The sequence below is a fragment of the Sparus aurata genome, chromosome 21 (genome assembly GCF_900880675.1).
Source record: "Sparus aurata chromosome 21, fSpaAur1.1, whole genome shotgun sequence".
NCBI lineage: Eukaryota > Metazoa > Chordata > Actinopteri > Spariformes > Sparidae > Sparus > Sparus aurata.
Window position 1 is genome coordinate 16,621,625 of NC_044207.1, and position 13,886 is coordinate 16,635,510.

General features: G+C 39.5%; 1 protein-coding gene and 1 long non-coding RNA gene across 6 annotated transcripts in view; one reads left to right on the top strand and one right to left on the bottom strand.

Annotated features, from left to right (window-relative positions):
• The window catches only part of LOC115573165 (guanine nucleotide exchange factor VAV3-like), a 51,542-nt gene that overhangs the window by 30,295 nt on the left and 7,361 nt on the right, over nt 1–13,886 (bottom strand). For 3 of the 4 annotated variants that reach the window (XM_030403831.1, XM_030403834.1, XM_030403835.1), the window contains exons 3-12: nt 10,321–10,379; nt 9,624–9,689; nt 8,842–8,959; nt 6,621–6,713; nt 6,138–6,206; nt 5,945–6,048; nt 4,722–4,821; nt 3,847–3,942; nt 1,863–1,931; nt 960–1,046 (exon numbers count right to left, since the gene is read on the bottom strand). In XM_030403831.1, coding sequence (XP_030259691.1) covers nt 960–1,046; nt 1,863–1,931; nt 3,847–3,942; nt 4,722–4,821; nt 5,945–6,048; nt 6,138–6,206; nt 6,621–6,713; nt 8,842–8,959; nt 9,624–9,689; nt 10,321–10,379 — 861 coding nt within the window. The remainder of the gene's footprint in view (nt 1–959; nt 1,047–1,862; nt 1,932–3,846; nt 3,943–4,721; nt 4,822–5,944; nt 6,049–6,137; nt 6,207–6,620; nt 6,714–8,841; nt 8,960–9,623; nt 9,690–10,320; nt 10,380–13,886) is intronic. The other variant, XM_030403833.1, reaches the window with a different exon arrangement.
• Nucleotides 1,625–4,992, top strand: LOC115573166 (uncharacterized). 2 transcript variants are annotated; one of them, XR_003982230.1, is made up of 5 exons: nt 1,625–1,657; nt 2,868–3,023; nt 3,202–3,262; nt 3,372–3,426; nt 4,759–4,992. It is a non-coding gene; the product is annotated as an uncharacterized LOC115573166 (long non-coding RNA). The 2 variants fall into 2 exon arrangements; XR_003982229.1 differs by lacking the exon at nt 1,625–1,657 and adding an exon at nt 1,703–1,910.

The following is a 13,886-nucleotide window of genomic DNA, read 5'->3' on the forward strand; positions in this document are numbered from 1 at the left end:
AACTGATTTCTGCCTTCACCACCTTATCTCATCCTGTTCTGCTTTTCTTATTGCCACTCGGCGATGGCATATCCGGACTTATGTATGAGGTGTTTTCCATTTATTCTACCTCACATATGATATGCCTGTGGTGTGTTCTGGAAAAGGGGATTTACCCTAGTCCTCGCTGAAGCCTAGATTCTCTCTCACAGATATATAAAAAGCGGTTTGATTTGATATTTGAAACATTCTTTGCTGGGACCCAGTTGTTGACAATTTATTTGATTTGTATGAGGCTGCAACCGACAACTGTTTTCCAATACTGATTAATTTGCAATAATTTCTCAGTTAGACGTCTTTGATTAGATGACACAACATTTCTGAGAACACTGACATATTAAAATGCCTTTTTTTTTTCAAACCAACAGTCTATAACCTCAAGAGATTTATTTTACCACAGCATGTGACAAAGGACAGATGCAACTGTTAATGATTTAGATGTTTGGTACTTTGAACATAACTTTTGATATAATTTACTTGCCATCTGACAATGTTTTTCAGACAATTAATTGGTTTATTCATCAACTGATCATTTAAGCTCTAAACTCATAAAACATCAGGAAGATTATTTATCTTCCTTAACCATTAGAACACCATTTTGAAAAAAAGGAGAAAGAAAAGCTAATTAAAGGAACATTTTACAGAAAAGTCACAAAAATGCACATTTGATGACAATGATTTGGTTAATCAAGGTAAAAATCAGTAAAATATGCAAAACTTTTTCCTGCATTAAGCCTTTAAACCACTGAAGAACAGCTGTGTTGGAGACTTTGTAACTGCCTGATTTCCAAGGACCGCTCCGAATTAGGAAGACTGAACTTGTCAGGCAAAACCTGACTTGCAAACTGAACCGTCGATCAAAAAAGAAAAGGTGCTCGCTAACTGAGGCTGATGGTTGTAGAAAAAGATTCTTGGTTTACCAGGTTTTCAATAGACCTCTGGTACTGGTCGATCTCCCTGAGAGTCTCATTATCTCTCTTCACCTCGTTCACATACTGAGCCAGGTCCTGGGCAACACGGACACACACAGACACACAAATACACACATTTTGTTGAGTTAGTTGAGTCTGGATGAAGTGGAATATGTCCAGACAGTCAGGATGCATTCATTTGTAAAGCCTGGAAAAAGAAAAGACTGATATGCTGTGCTGTTCATTTTGGCAAATGCACTTATTCAGAATGCACATCTTTGCCTTCTTTGCTGAGAGCGGAGTTATACTGATACTACTCTCGTGTCTGAACATTTCAACATGAAGGTGGAGCCAGGCTATATTAGCTGACGTCAGCACAGAGACTGGAAACAGGATTAAACAGCTAGCCTGTTAAAACCAACGAGCACAAACCACAAATGTGTGGTTTTTCAGGGAAAATAACTTGGTCGATTGGTATCAGTATTCTCCTCAACCTTCCTGCAAGAAAGCAAAGAAATGCACTCCATGAAATGTCAACAATTCAAATGACAATTTTTCTTCAATCCCAATTTTATACACGTGTTGCGCTGTGATAATCAAGTGCTTCCGTGAGCTGAGCGTGCTCGTCGTGCTAACATAATGAGTATTAATCAAGCCCTCGAGTGGTCTAAAGAGGGAAAGCAAAAAGGGCATTCGCTAATGTGCATGTAAACGTAAAGGTTTATTCATTCACACCCATTTGTAGAAGAGAAACATGATGATTTATGACTTTTTTTTTTTTTTCCAATCTAATGAAAGTTGATATTTGAGTGGCGGAGCCTGTCTGGGAATTATCCTCTAAATCAGCCCGCTTTTGGCGACAAGCTGAAATCACAATGATTACAGAGCATTTACCATAAGTACTGCACTTACTTTCATGGCATCAAGAGCGATCTTCAAGTTGCTCTTGTCAGCGGCATCGTGAGTGTGTTTGACTAGCTCCTGTCAGAAGGGGGAGAGAAGACAAACGACGCACATGAAATTCACACCCGGGCAAACATTTGAGCAGTGGGGATTACTGTTGCGAGATTTCTTTTAAGTGCCGTTGTGTCGTTTGTGTAGCAGGACCGCCTCTGTTTGCTGTTGTAGTCATGAGACAGAAATTTTGCTTCAGTTGATCATTTTTTTTACAGCCGAAAACCACCTATTTTTTAGAAGACAGCTCATTTTCCTAATCGCATTCGAGGGCAGAAAAGGGTCTGTGGGCACGGACTGGCACATGTGCTTCAGTCGTTTAATTGAGCTGACGGATAAATAGGATTTCTCCTTCTTTTTATTTATACAAACACTGTCAAATGCCAGAAAAGGGGAAGATAAGGGGATTTCTTTTTCTGACATCAACCTCCCAGCACCCACACATATGTTCATTTAATTACTCAGTAAATGGACGCTCTTGTTGGGAGTGTAACCTGCACAGAGGCACCGTGAAACCTGCAGTCTCCTGTGGAAGACAACACCAGACAAACAGCAAAGGAGGCGTGCAACAAATAACCTTAAACTACTCCAGACTGTGTTGTTCCTGCGGCACATATGATAAAGCGTCATGACATAAATCTGAGGCAGTTAACAGATAGTTAGGCATCAGTTTCACATCTATTCATGGATATCATATTGGGGCATCATTCTTAATTTTCTGTTGTAGCTTGCATTTCGTTTTTGCTTAATTCTAGACAGATGTTGCTTGTTAGTGAGTGCTGCCGGCACAGTATTTGCTCTATGTGCTTTGTATGGCAAAAAAAAGAAAAAAAAAATCTCAACATAAAATGATTGGTAGAGTCACTTTAGGCTAGTTTACACTTCATTACCTCTTTAATATCTCTGCAGATGAAGAGATTAACTATTCCTTTTTTACCCCCCCTCCCCAAAACCTCTCCTCAGGGAACACCCGCGGTCAGCACACTTGCCGTGGACGCCGTTTCCCTCCACGACAGTTCAAAACAGCTCTCTGGTCATTGTCCTCATCTGCTCCGCCAGCTACAGTTTGACCTCTGATTCATACTAACCGGGGGAGACGATGTCACACAGTTATCAGCAGTGAGATTGGGGGGGTGGGGACTTTAAAAGGTCTGCATGTCTGGTTTTCTGCAGAAGCAAGAGTGCAACCGCTTTGCAATAATTCATAAAAAAAAAATCAATAAATGATGCAATGAGAATTTTGCTTGATCTATTTTGCAATCAGCTGACAGGTGGCTCCTCTCCTCTCACTCTCCAGGAATAAATGATCTTCAACAGAATCCCTGTTTGAGGGGGAAAATTCTGGACGCTCTACCAAGGTAGATTAAAATCGTGTCACTCCATTCATTTATTGTACTTTTTCCGAGTGGTGTGAAATATTGAGACTGAATGCGAGATCTTAATCACGCTGATGGTGTTATTTCGCAGTGTGACTCTGCTGAGATTCTGTGGCGGCGGGGGGCCAACATGAAGCAAACATGTGGTGAGTATCGCCCTCAAGTGGCCACCCTTATACTGACAGAGACAGCTGCCATTACATTGGCAAAAATTCCCAGTGCTCATCTCACAGGAGGGGAAAAATGCTTTCATTTATAGGAAAAAGTAATAAAATAAAATAGGCACGTGCTCGATTTGAATCCCTCCAACAACAGTTAAAATTAGGGCAATGTTGAGACTTATTCCAGGCTTTACAGCTACTGTTAATGGTGTCCTGAAATAAGACTGCAGGCCCCGAATGTTCCAGGAGAGCTGCAGACTAAAACCGTTAGATGTGCGCAGAAAATCAGACCAAGAGTCAGGTTCAGTCATCTCGTCTGAATCACCGTGCTTTCTTGAACAACTGAGCGCTCTCTCAGTTTGTTGCTTGACACTTTAAATCCGTGAAGCCATTCCCCGTCTGTACCTGAAGTAGCAGATGATACTTCAGGACTCTCTGCATCGGGACAACCAGCAGGTCCCTCAGGGTAAACTTCCCGTTGTTGGCTCTCTTGGAGCACTCCTGGAACAAATACAATACACATATTTACAACAGCAAACTACGATGCGTCTTTACACGTATCCTTACAACACGATGTCATCCTTTGTTGTTATTGAGATTTTTTTCACAGGGACGGGTTGATCAAGACAAAAATCAATGTGTCTGCCTGAGCTTAAATGCATCTGTGCTTGTTTTTAAGGCTCAAACTTATCACAAACCAAACTGTCATGTGAATTTGACACCAAGCTGACAGCTTACAAAGGAATTATATAGAACATGTAGTTTAAACCTCTAATATTTATTATCTGAACTTAGATAATATTGATTTAATAGAATCCACTATGCCTTCTTCCCTGCCTTTTATTATAACAATTTGAAGGCTTTCATCAAGATCTTGAACTGCACTGTAACTTTTATTGTTTTATTGAAACCTGTTGTATTTAAGTTTATTCTTCTATTTTTAACTCTGTTTTTAAATGGTTTGTTTCTTGATGTTGTAATACTTGTTTTTAATGTGTTTTAATTTAATGTTATGCCTCTGTAAAGCACTTTGAGTTGCCTTGTGTCTAAACTGTGCTATACATATCTTTTTTTATTCTAATTTATTTTTATATTCTTATTATATACTTATATTTTCTCTGTTTATCTGTATTTAAGCTTATCTTAAAAATACATGCTGTCGTATGTGTCTAGTGCACATACTAAACACTAGGAGGCACTAGAAAACTGGATCTGACCTGTGCACATGAGTGTGTGTACTGAATATGTGTTAGTGACGGGACACTCTTCAGGTGTCTCACCTCAAGCTTCAGGCGGACGTCTTCTTTCTCTTTGCAGATGAGGTCTAAAACAGCGATGGCGATCTCCACCCGACTGCAGTAGATCCCATAAATGAGCAGTCTACAATTCAGAGGAAACAATGTTGATGAGCCATTCCAAGAAAAGGACACTAAGTGTGTGTGTAGAGAGGCCAGACACTGACACAGTGCTCACACAAAATCAGAAAATGTCCGAGTGTAACTCTTAAAATGTTGCAATCGTGTTGCGCATGATAAAGATGTGTTTCTCTGATAGAAAATCTGTCACGAGTCATTCATCCACACTACATTGTGATACCAGTGAAAAGGAAATCCTCTCACTGATATGTGAAGATTATTTTTCAAAAAGCAGTTGTGAATCAAATTCTACTTCTTCTCTAGTTCACTACATTTTGTAGTGCTGCAGGTGAGCATGCACTTTCACTTCTTTCTTTTTGTTTTTTTATTTATTGTCCTTTAAATTTTAATCCAGCCCAGTCACCAGGATAAAATGTTGACAGCTAACTCTCTGCAAACTTCTGACACGTTCACATTTGTATGTGCTACGGGCTACGTACTATTGACATTTCTACAAAACACATCATAACACATTCATGTTACATGTTTATCATCTGACTGTTACATCAGAAGGTGGAGGGGACGGTGGTGGTGGTGGAGTTGCAGGCAAGGGGGCTGCCAAGCCAGTCACCGCAGTTTGAGTCTGTGTTTCAACATTTGTAACAGTCAAATATTTACATTCTTGGCATTTAGCAGATGCTTTTGTCCAAGGCGACTTTCAGTAATTTATACATTCATTCGTACACTGATGGCGGTGGCTGCCATTCAAGGTGCCGACCAGCACATCAGGAGCAGTTTGGGGTTCAGTATCTTGCCCAAGGGCACTTTGACATGAAGACCAGCGGAATCAAACCAGCAGGCATCCGATAAAAAGACGCTGGCTCTACCCCTGAGCCACCGCCCCCACTACAACGATACCACTTGATATTTTAATGAAGACCTCAGACAATTTCTAGGAGTTTTTGTGGCAGATTCTTGACAATAATTCAGGACATGTCCCTTAAGCCAAAAGAAATGACGTTGCCTAACCCCTAATTAAGTGGTTTTTGTGCTTAAACGTAACGAGACCATCAGCACAGCGTTATTCTGCGTTAGTCTGATGAGTAGGTCGTATAAACACACCAACAATAAATGGTGTTCATGAATACCTCTCTTTGTAGCTAATAAAAATCTGGTAGAGATTTAAGGCATTCTTGTTCAGGATGGAGTCTTGCACATCAACCATCAGGCTCTTGTGAACTTTAACCAGGTCCTGAATCAGAGAAAGAAGAAATCAGCATCTGGACGTAAACATTTCATTTTCACGTCACATGAATGGAAGGTGAAACTTGCAGAACTCACCGGAATGTTGACAAAAACTTTGTCAATTTCAGCCGCAGAGAAGAATTTCTTCAGGGGATTTAGGAAATACTGGAGAGAAACAACGGAGAATCTGATTGACACATTTCAGATTCACACACTTTCTTAGCAAGTGGTGATATGACTGTAACAGTCGGGGTGCACTCAGACTGAAACTAATAACGGACTATATATTTGATATCAGATCAGAGGACTATAGCATGGCAGGGAATTATCAGATGAGAATTCCCCTGAAATCTCCCTGAAATGGTGTCATTCGCATCACATTTTAATGCATGCCCTATTTACAGATGAATTCTTAATTTTGAAAAAAAGTTTAATATCTCATGTTCGTATAATATAATTCAGTCAATTAGATCAGACTATGAATTAATAATTCTTAATCAAAAAACCCATCATTTAACATTTGTCATGTAAAAGTATATGATCTCAGCGCAGAGTTGATAATCACAGGAAGTTCGGTACCTTCTCGATGGACTCCAGGGTCTCTGTGTACTTCTCCTCCGTCTGTTTGATTTCCATCAGGCAGCAGCTCCGGACATCAACCTCTGCCTGCTTCTGGGAGGACACACAACTTAGAAAAATTCTGCTTAAATATTACTTTCACACGGAGAAAAACATGATTTTCTTTTTTTATATTTTCATCTGCAGATAAGAGAGAGTGTGGGCGTGATCAAGATCAGAATACAGGGATGACATACATGTAATTCAGATCACATCAGACAATGGCCAAGATGGCTTGTTTTATCAGCAGTCCCAGAGAAGATATATTGTATTAACTTTTTTAATCTACTTTTATGTAGTTACACAACAGCATGGGCCAAACTGTAAGCAACAATGGTCCAAAAATAGACCTCTGTGGTACTCCAAATGAATAACAGGGTTGGACATACTTGTACTTTACTTCAGTAACTTCATTTATTGAAATCTATGGGGAGATTAAATAAATGAAGCTACCCTACAGAATAAAAGAATAGCTTAAATTAGTTCCACCTTTAGCCTGTGGATGGCCCCTGCCTATGTGTGTGAAATGTGGGTGTTGTTGACAAGTTACTGTGTGGTACTGTTTCTGTTTGAAGGTGCTTGAGGACCCGGCCAGCATCTGCACGCCTTTGCTTTGTTTGGTTTTGTTTTCACACTACAACACAGCACGCCTCATAGTCCTCACACATTCTCATTTTTATTCATTACAATAAATTATTTAATTCCTAGAATATTCCTATCTATTGTGTCCATACTGTATTTGTCATGGCCAAAGAGCCAGGCTGTGACACCTGAAAATGACAGTCATTATACAGACAGTGTCAAAGTGCTAATCATGCCATAAGCTCTACCGTACTCATAACTGCTGTTGCCTACCAACATAAAATGCACTGTGTGTCAAGATGCACATAGTCACACTATTAACACAAGATTGAAATTGTTACAATTTAAATGGATTATGTGTACTTTTATTACTCCTGCCCTGTTACATCGATTCGATAACAAAAATTCTGATTTCTGTATTAAGTGCACTGAAGAAGAAGGTACATTATTTCACTGCCTGTGGAGTTGCCCCAAAATTTTAACATTCTGGGAAAAAGTTATTCAAACTACATCTGATATTATATCCGTCAAATTACCTGCTTGCCCCCGGTTTTTTATTCTAGGGCTAGTCCCAAGTGAGTTAGGAATGTCAGAGGCAAATAAAAAGATTATCATTCTGTGCTCCCTTCAGGCTAAACACTGTATAGCAATTTCTTGGAAGAGCCCTGAGCCTCCCACAGTTGAATATTGGTTAAGAAACCTTTCCAATACCCTAGCCATGGAGAAATTGACATACACCACCAAGGGGAAAATTCAGAGCTTTTTTAAACTTTGGGGACAATTCATTGAATTTCTTGAAAGCCACCAATCAAGAAGTTGAATATGTGTAAAGGACACTGAAATACATAAGTAATTGTGATATACATCATAATAGCTGTATAGGAAATACAGGGTAATAATTCTATTTTTTTTTAACTTTCTTTTTAATTATTATATTTTTTTATTATTATTATTTATCTATTTTTCTCTCTCAATGTCTTTGTTAATTTTTTATTTTCCCTTTCAATTGAGGGCATGTAATCCCGCATTAACTTCTGTGTTAAGATAACTGTGAAAATTCAATAAAAAAAAAAAAAAAACAATTAATAAAATGCACCGCAACCGGTGTGCCAGCGTATGTTCAAGCGCTGCAGCCCAGGTTTAGTCAGCTACAATACTAAATGTTGTTCACATGCTAAAACATCAATAACACATGTTATAAATCATAATAATCTTGAAGCCATATTTTGCTGATCATACCTCTGTACCTTTAGTCCAGTATAATCCTGAATGTAGGTCTTTCTCTTGAAATTGAGTATTCTAACCTGCAAGTATCAGTGTTACAGTATCCATGCTGAAAGATATCCTGATCCTGAGTTGCATCCACTGATTTGTGTGGATAGTGTGAAAATGAAGCAGTTCAGATTGCGCAGGGTGTAATCAATCGTTCAAGCTGAGGTACTCAAAATGCCTTGTGAAGGTGTTCAGTTTAGACCCACAGTAAAAGTTTTCTTCTGTTTTCTAAGTATTCTGCTCAACATTAAGTTTGTGTTTGTGTGTGTGTGTGTGTGTGTGTGTGTGTGTGTGTTTGTGTGTGTGTGTGTGTGACTCATTGTAGTACCAATGGGGGATTCTGCTCAGTCCTCATGAGGTCTTCATAGATCTCTCCACCTGCGTAGTCTTCCTCCAGCCCGTAGACAGCTGCATACAAGTCGTCCTCATCCTCAGGAGCATTTTCACTATCAAACGAACACCACCATGCACACACACAAACACACACACACATTAACATCTCAAAAATGTGTTGACTAGCAGTCATAAATTACCGAGCAGCAGGGCAACAATTTGTGGATAATGTAAACGCGTATATGTTTAATACAGTGAGAAATATAATAATAGTGTCGTTATTAAGATAACAGAATACTACCCGAAGAATCAAGTCTTCAAGGCTGACATTTTCCTCACATCCATTAACTAATAATAATAGCTGTGGGTATTAGAGACTGAAATACTTTAGAAAGGCATAAATCACCAACTCAGAGAAAACAAGACTGTTTTGTGACATGAAAATAACACAAATACCTTGTAATACAGATAGTATCTGTTCTATATGTTCTATACATCGTCGTTATTTTCCTTATCTATCAGTCAACCTGTCAACAGCACCCATCCAGAGTCTTGGGTGTGGGCGGTGTGCAAGCACTCAGCAACTACATGCAGAATTACTCATCTGTTCCCTCTGACGGTAACAGAGAAACAGAGCCAAGTCTTTTACCAAAACATGTGGGTCTTCAGACCCCTGGAGAGCATGGATGATGAGCAGAGTTGGTTCTGCTACTGAGCAAAATAATCATGTTCTATCAACACCACTAACAGGCCCGCAGAGAGGAGCATCATACATACTCAATCAAGTCTTCCAGATTGTTGTAAATGTCCTCGTCTTTCAGGCTCTCCTCGGTCGGGAACGGCCTGGAAATGACAGTGAAGCAGAGTGAGGCTCAGTGTTCCACAGAAAGATCACTATGGAGAGGCTCTAATTAATGACTGACTTCAGGCGGGAAACTCACTTTTTTGACGTTTTGATGATGTGGAAATGTATTGAAATATCTACAACAGCCTAAATTGCTTTTGTATGGCAGAAAAAGGACAGATATCTGTCACAACTCGTTTCGAGGGTCGGCCAAATTTTATTTTGATGGATACCATTTAGCAGGTGCAGTGGATGCAGAAAAAAATATTAAAGATGCCAAATAAAAACATTCGGAGCAAAATGGAAGCTCCATATAATGCAAACATTTAATACTTTAATTCTTTCTCATACGTGTCATGTTTTGTGTGTCATGTATTTAACATTTGCTGTTAATGTTTCCTATAAGCAGTTAAAAACAAAAATATCAAATGGCGTTCCCCTTTTCTGGTGCATAGGTAAGACATACTGAAGGAAGCTAATGTGGCCACAGTGTTGGAGTTGAGGAGGCAGGGTTAAGGGGGAGGTGGAGGGGGTTGGAGGGCTTATTTTCTGTAAAGGTGTTTAATGTGTATGCACGTTATGACTGACATCCCAGACTGTTTAGAATGATTTTAATAGTGGATGACTTACTTGAATCCTCCTTGCTGTGCAATTGTTGTGTTGGAGAGCTTGGATAGAGTGTCCATAACCTGGAGAAAAAACAGGGTGTGGTAATGAATGTTTTTGTATGGCCAAGAGAGACAGAGGCTTAGAGACAAGCACAGATTTAAGCATATAGTGCTATACTTTAAATGCACAGCATTCTCTATCAGAGTTCTCGGATGACGACGCTCACAAGTCCCAAACATGGGAATCTATACCATTTCTTAAATACATCCCATGATGCCAACATGGCAAGAGTCAGCCACCTTCTAAATGCAGCAACAACCACTGCAATTACCCCAGCAAATATCTTGAAAATCGTATTTACCACCAACTGCAACACCTTTGCAAACACTCAGCAAAAAAAAACTAGCTTAGCAACCATTTAGCAACCGTCTACTGAAGCCCATAATCATCCATGTAACTACCAGCAGTAAACACACAAACATCAGCATGCCCGCAACCACTGCAATAACTTAAGCAAATAGACTACCTTGGAAATTTACTACCTAGCTAACGCTTAGTAACCATTTAACAACTGCCTATTGAAGCCCCCGTAACCATCCCAAATAATGTTCCCAGCTACCAGTTTATTCTCACCACCAAGTGTTTGCTTGCTGGGGAATGTTGGGGTGTCGGTAATACATAAATAAATAATAAATAAAACACAAAAAACTGACTTGACTCTACACACATGAAACATTTTCGACATCTTTGAAACGTTTCACCTGCTGGACGCCTAACAAAAGCCGATGTCTCAACAGGTAGTAACACATCAGCGAGCCTTCCACTGCAAAAATGCAAAATTGCAGCGCCCCTGTGGCTTAGGAGTCAGGATACAACCTTAAACCACAGCACTATCTGTTCTTATCCAGCTGGGGACCTCTGCTGCTTCTCTCTCCTTCATTTCCTGTTGCCTCTCCACTATCACTGTCTAATAAGGGATGTAAATGGCCAAAAACTTAGTTTGGTGGGAGCTAATTTGTACACAGCAAGCAAGCAACAACAGATTCCTCTGCCAAGATTCAAAAACCAAGAATTTGTCTGTTTTTCTTGACCATTAAAAAATTCAGTAACACCTTAGCAACACCAACCAGTTTATTTGTTGGCAACCATTAAGCAACCAGTCAGCGCCCCAAATATGTGTCCCAGCTACGACATAGGACATATAACAACAGATTTCTTTAAAAGAGTAAACTACCAAGAATTTGACTCAATTTCAGAAAATTGGAGAATTCAGCGTTTGCCATGGCACTAACAAAATACTACAACCAGAGCGAAAACCAGCAGAGACACACATGCAACCTTACTGAGCTCCTTCAACATTTGTTGGCCTTTCCTTTTTTCTTTTTTTTTTAAATTGGAAAACGTTAAATGAAATTGTATATGTTCAATATTTTTGACAAAACTTGACTTAATTATCATCACGCCAGTAAGTAAAATTCAGATCGAAGGCAAGAGACAGACAGCAGAACGACAGACTGAAAGAGAAAGACGAGCATGGTCTGCAGGAAATGGTCATGCGACCTCAGACTCTCACACCCTTGCATCAAGATGCTTGTGGGTGTATCCATGACGGTGTGGTATTATGTGCTACAAAAAGAAAAGAAGAAGAAAGAGAGAGAAATCTGATTAAGGGATTTGTGCTGCAACTAAACAAACTCAGCCTTTTGTTAATTGAAAGTAAATGAACACACGTGAAAAAGTCCTCCTCAGTGTTAATATGAATTTTCACTGTATGTGATAATCATCACTAGTTGTGTCATTATGAGTCTGAATGAACATCAATTGTGTCAGATACGAGACCACTACCGAGCAGATCAACCACTGGATGATCAACTCGTCCTGGTCGATGTCCGGACAAACAGAACTGACAGTTTAAACAGTGTAGTCAGCAGATGCAACAGGAGAAATAATGAAATGAAACATAACGTGTGTCTGTTGAGGGTGACAAGATAGAGAGTGGCCACAGTAAAAATAGTGATGTTTGCAATGCATCGTGTATTTTCTGTCAAACAAACGCAGCAAATGTGTTCATTTCATGCTTCTCATTCCAAAAAAAGGAGAAAAAAATCAGCCATCTGCCAGGTAACTTGTCACACTTCATAATGTCCTCAGCTTCACTTCAATTTATTGTGTTCTCAGGATTTGGATTTACAGGCACTTTTTAAAAAAGATGGTTGATGGGGTTAGGTAAACCAGCCCGTCTATCTGCAGTTTACTGCCTCTTCCTGTGTGAATGAGTGCTGTGGCTTTGGCTGAACCCAGGTGTGCATGTGACTCAAAAGAGTCCTGTTTGTAGTGTGAGAGACCAGCTTTAAAACTGCAAAAGACCTCTGCTTCTCAGCGAGGCATTAACAACAGTCTTTGCAGAAAGTGAAACAAAAGATTTTCGTCTTTTAAGTGAGAATTTTTTAATGATTTGAAATGTGGTGTTGTGTGCGTGCAGCCCTGATATCTAGCGGCTAGACGCTCGAAACACACTGTGGTCCTAAAGGGCAATAGATTCAATACGATGAAATGCTTTCAATTAATCAGCATCAGAATCTCCATTGGATTTTGCTTTGGCAATATAATATACAAAGAAAAAAAATACATGAATGATTTGATTCATGTAGTATTTTTGCAAATGGGGGGTCTTTCGAACACGTGTGTTGAGAATAACTTGAGACGAACAATATCAGTTCTTCAAGAGAGAAGAAGAACCCATTTAAATATGCTGGAAAAATGTCTTAAAAACAAGTCGTTCCCACACCTGAGCTGTCTGATGATCTGACACTCTGTTTAAGCCACATGTGACTTCAGAAGCAAAGCCTCAAGCTGAGCTGAAGTCCAACCACCGTGGTGAGTGTGGCCTATTTACAAGGTAATCTGAAATTCCCAGAACACGAAGGAGAGCTCATGTTAATGTTATTTTCCATACCTAAGTGATGTACAGTACATACACCCAATAATAATAAAATAAAACCAGTCTCATTATTAAGAATATCAAACGCACAGCAAGTTAAAGGTATTTTGTTTGTTCAGGATAGAGATAGCATATTTTTCAGTTTATATGCTGGACTATTTCTTGACTGGGTTCAGTCATTTCCCAGAAGTCAACCAACAGATAAACGAGATATAAAATCATAATTAGGAAGCTATAGAGAACACATGGATGTTGTTACTTGGACAGAGCCGGGCTAGCTGTTTCCCTCTGGTTTCCAATGTTTATGCTAAGCTAAGCTAATCACCTTCCGGCTGCAGCTTCATATTTACCAAACAGACATGACAGCCTTCTCATGCTTATTTACCAGAGACTGTATTCATCATGGACATCTGTCCGTCGCCATCTTGGCCGTGCCTGACTGGTTACTGTAAGCTAGCTAACAGTTAGCAGCTAACTGTCACTTAAAGTGGCCGCACCCTTAATCATAGTTACTGTAAAATAATTTAAACAAGTGAGCAATGTATAAATTTAACCCCGTACACCTTTCATGAACAGGCAAATCAGCTATAGACACCATAACTGCTTTTTGTAGCAGGCTGTTTATTTCTTCTGTGAAGTTGGGTTA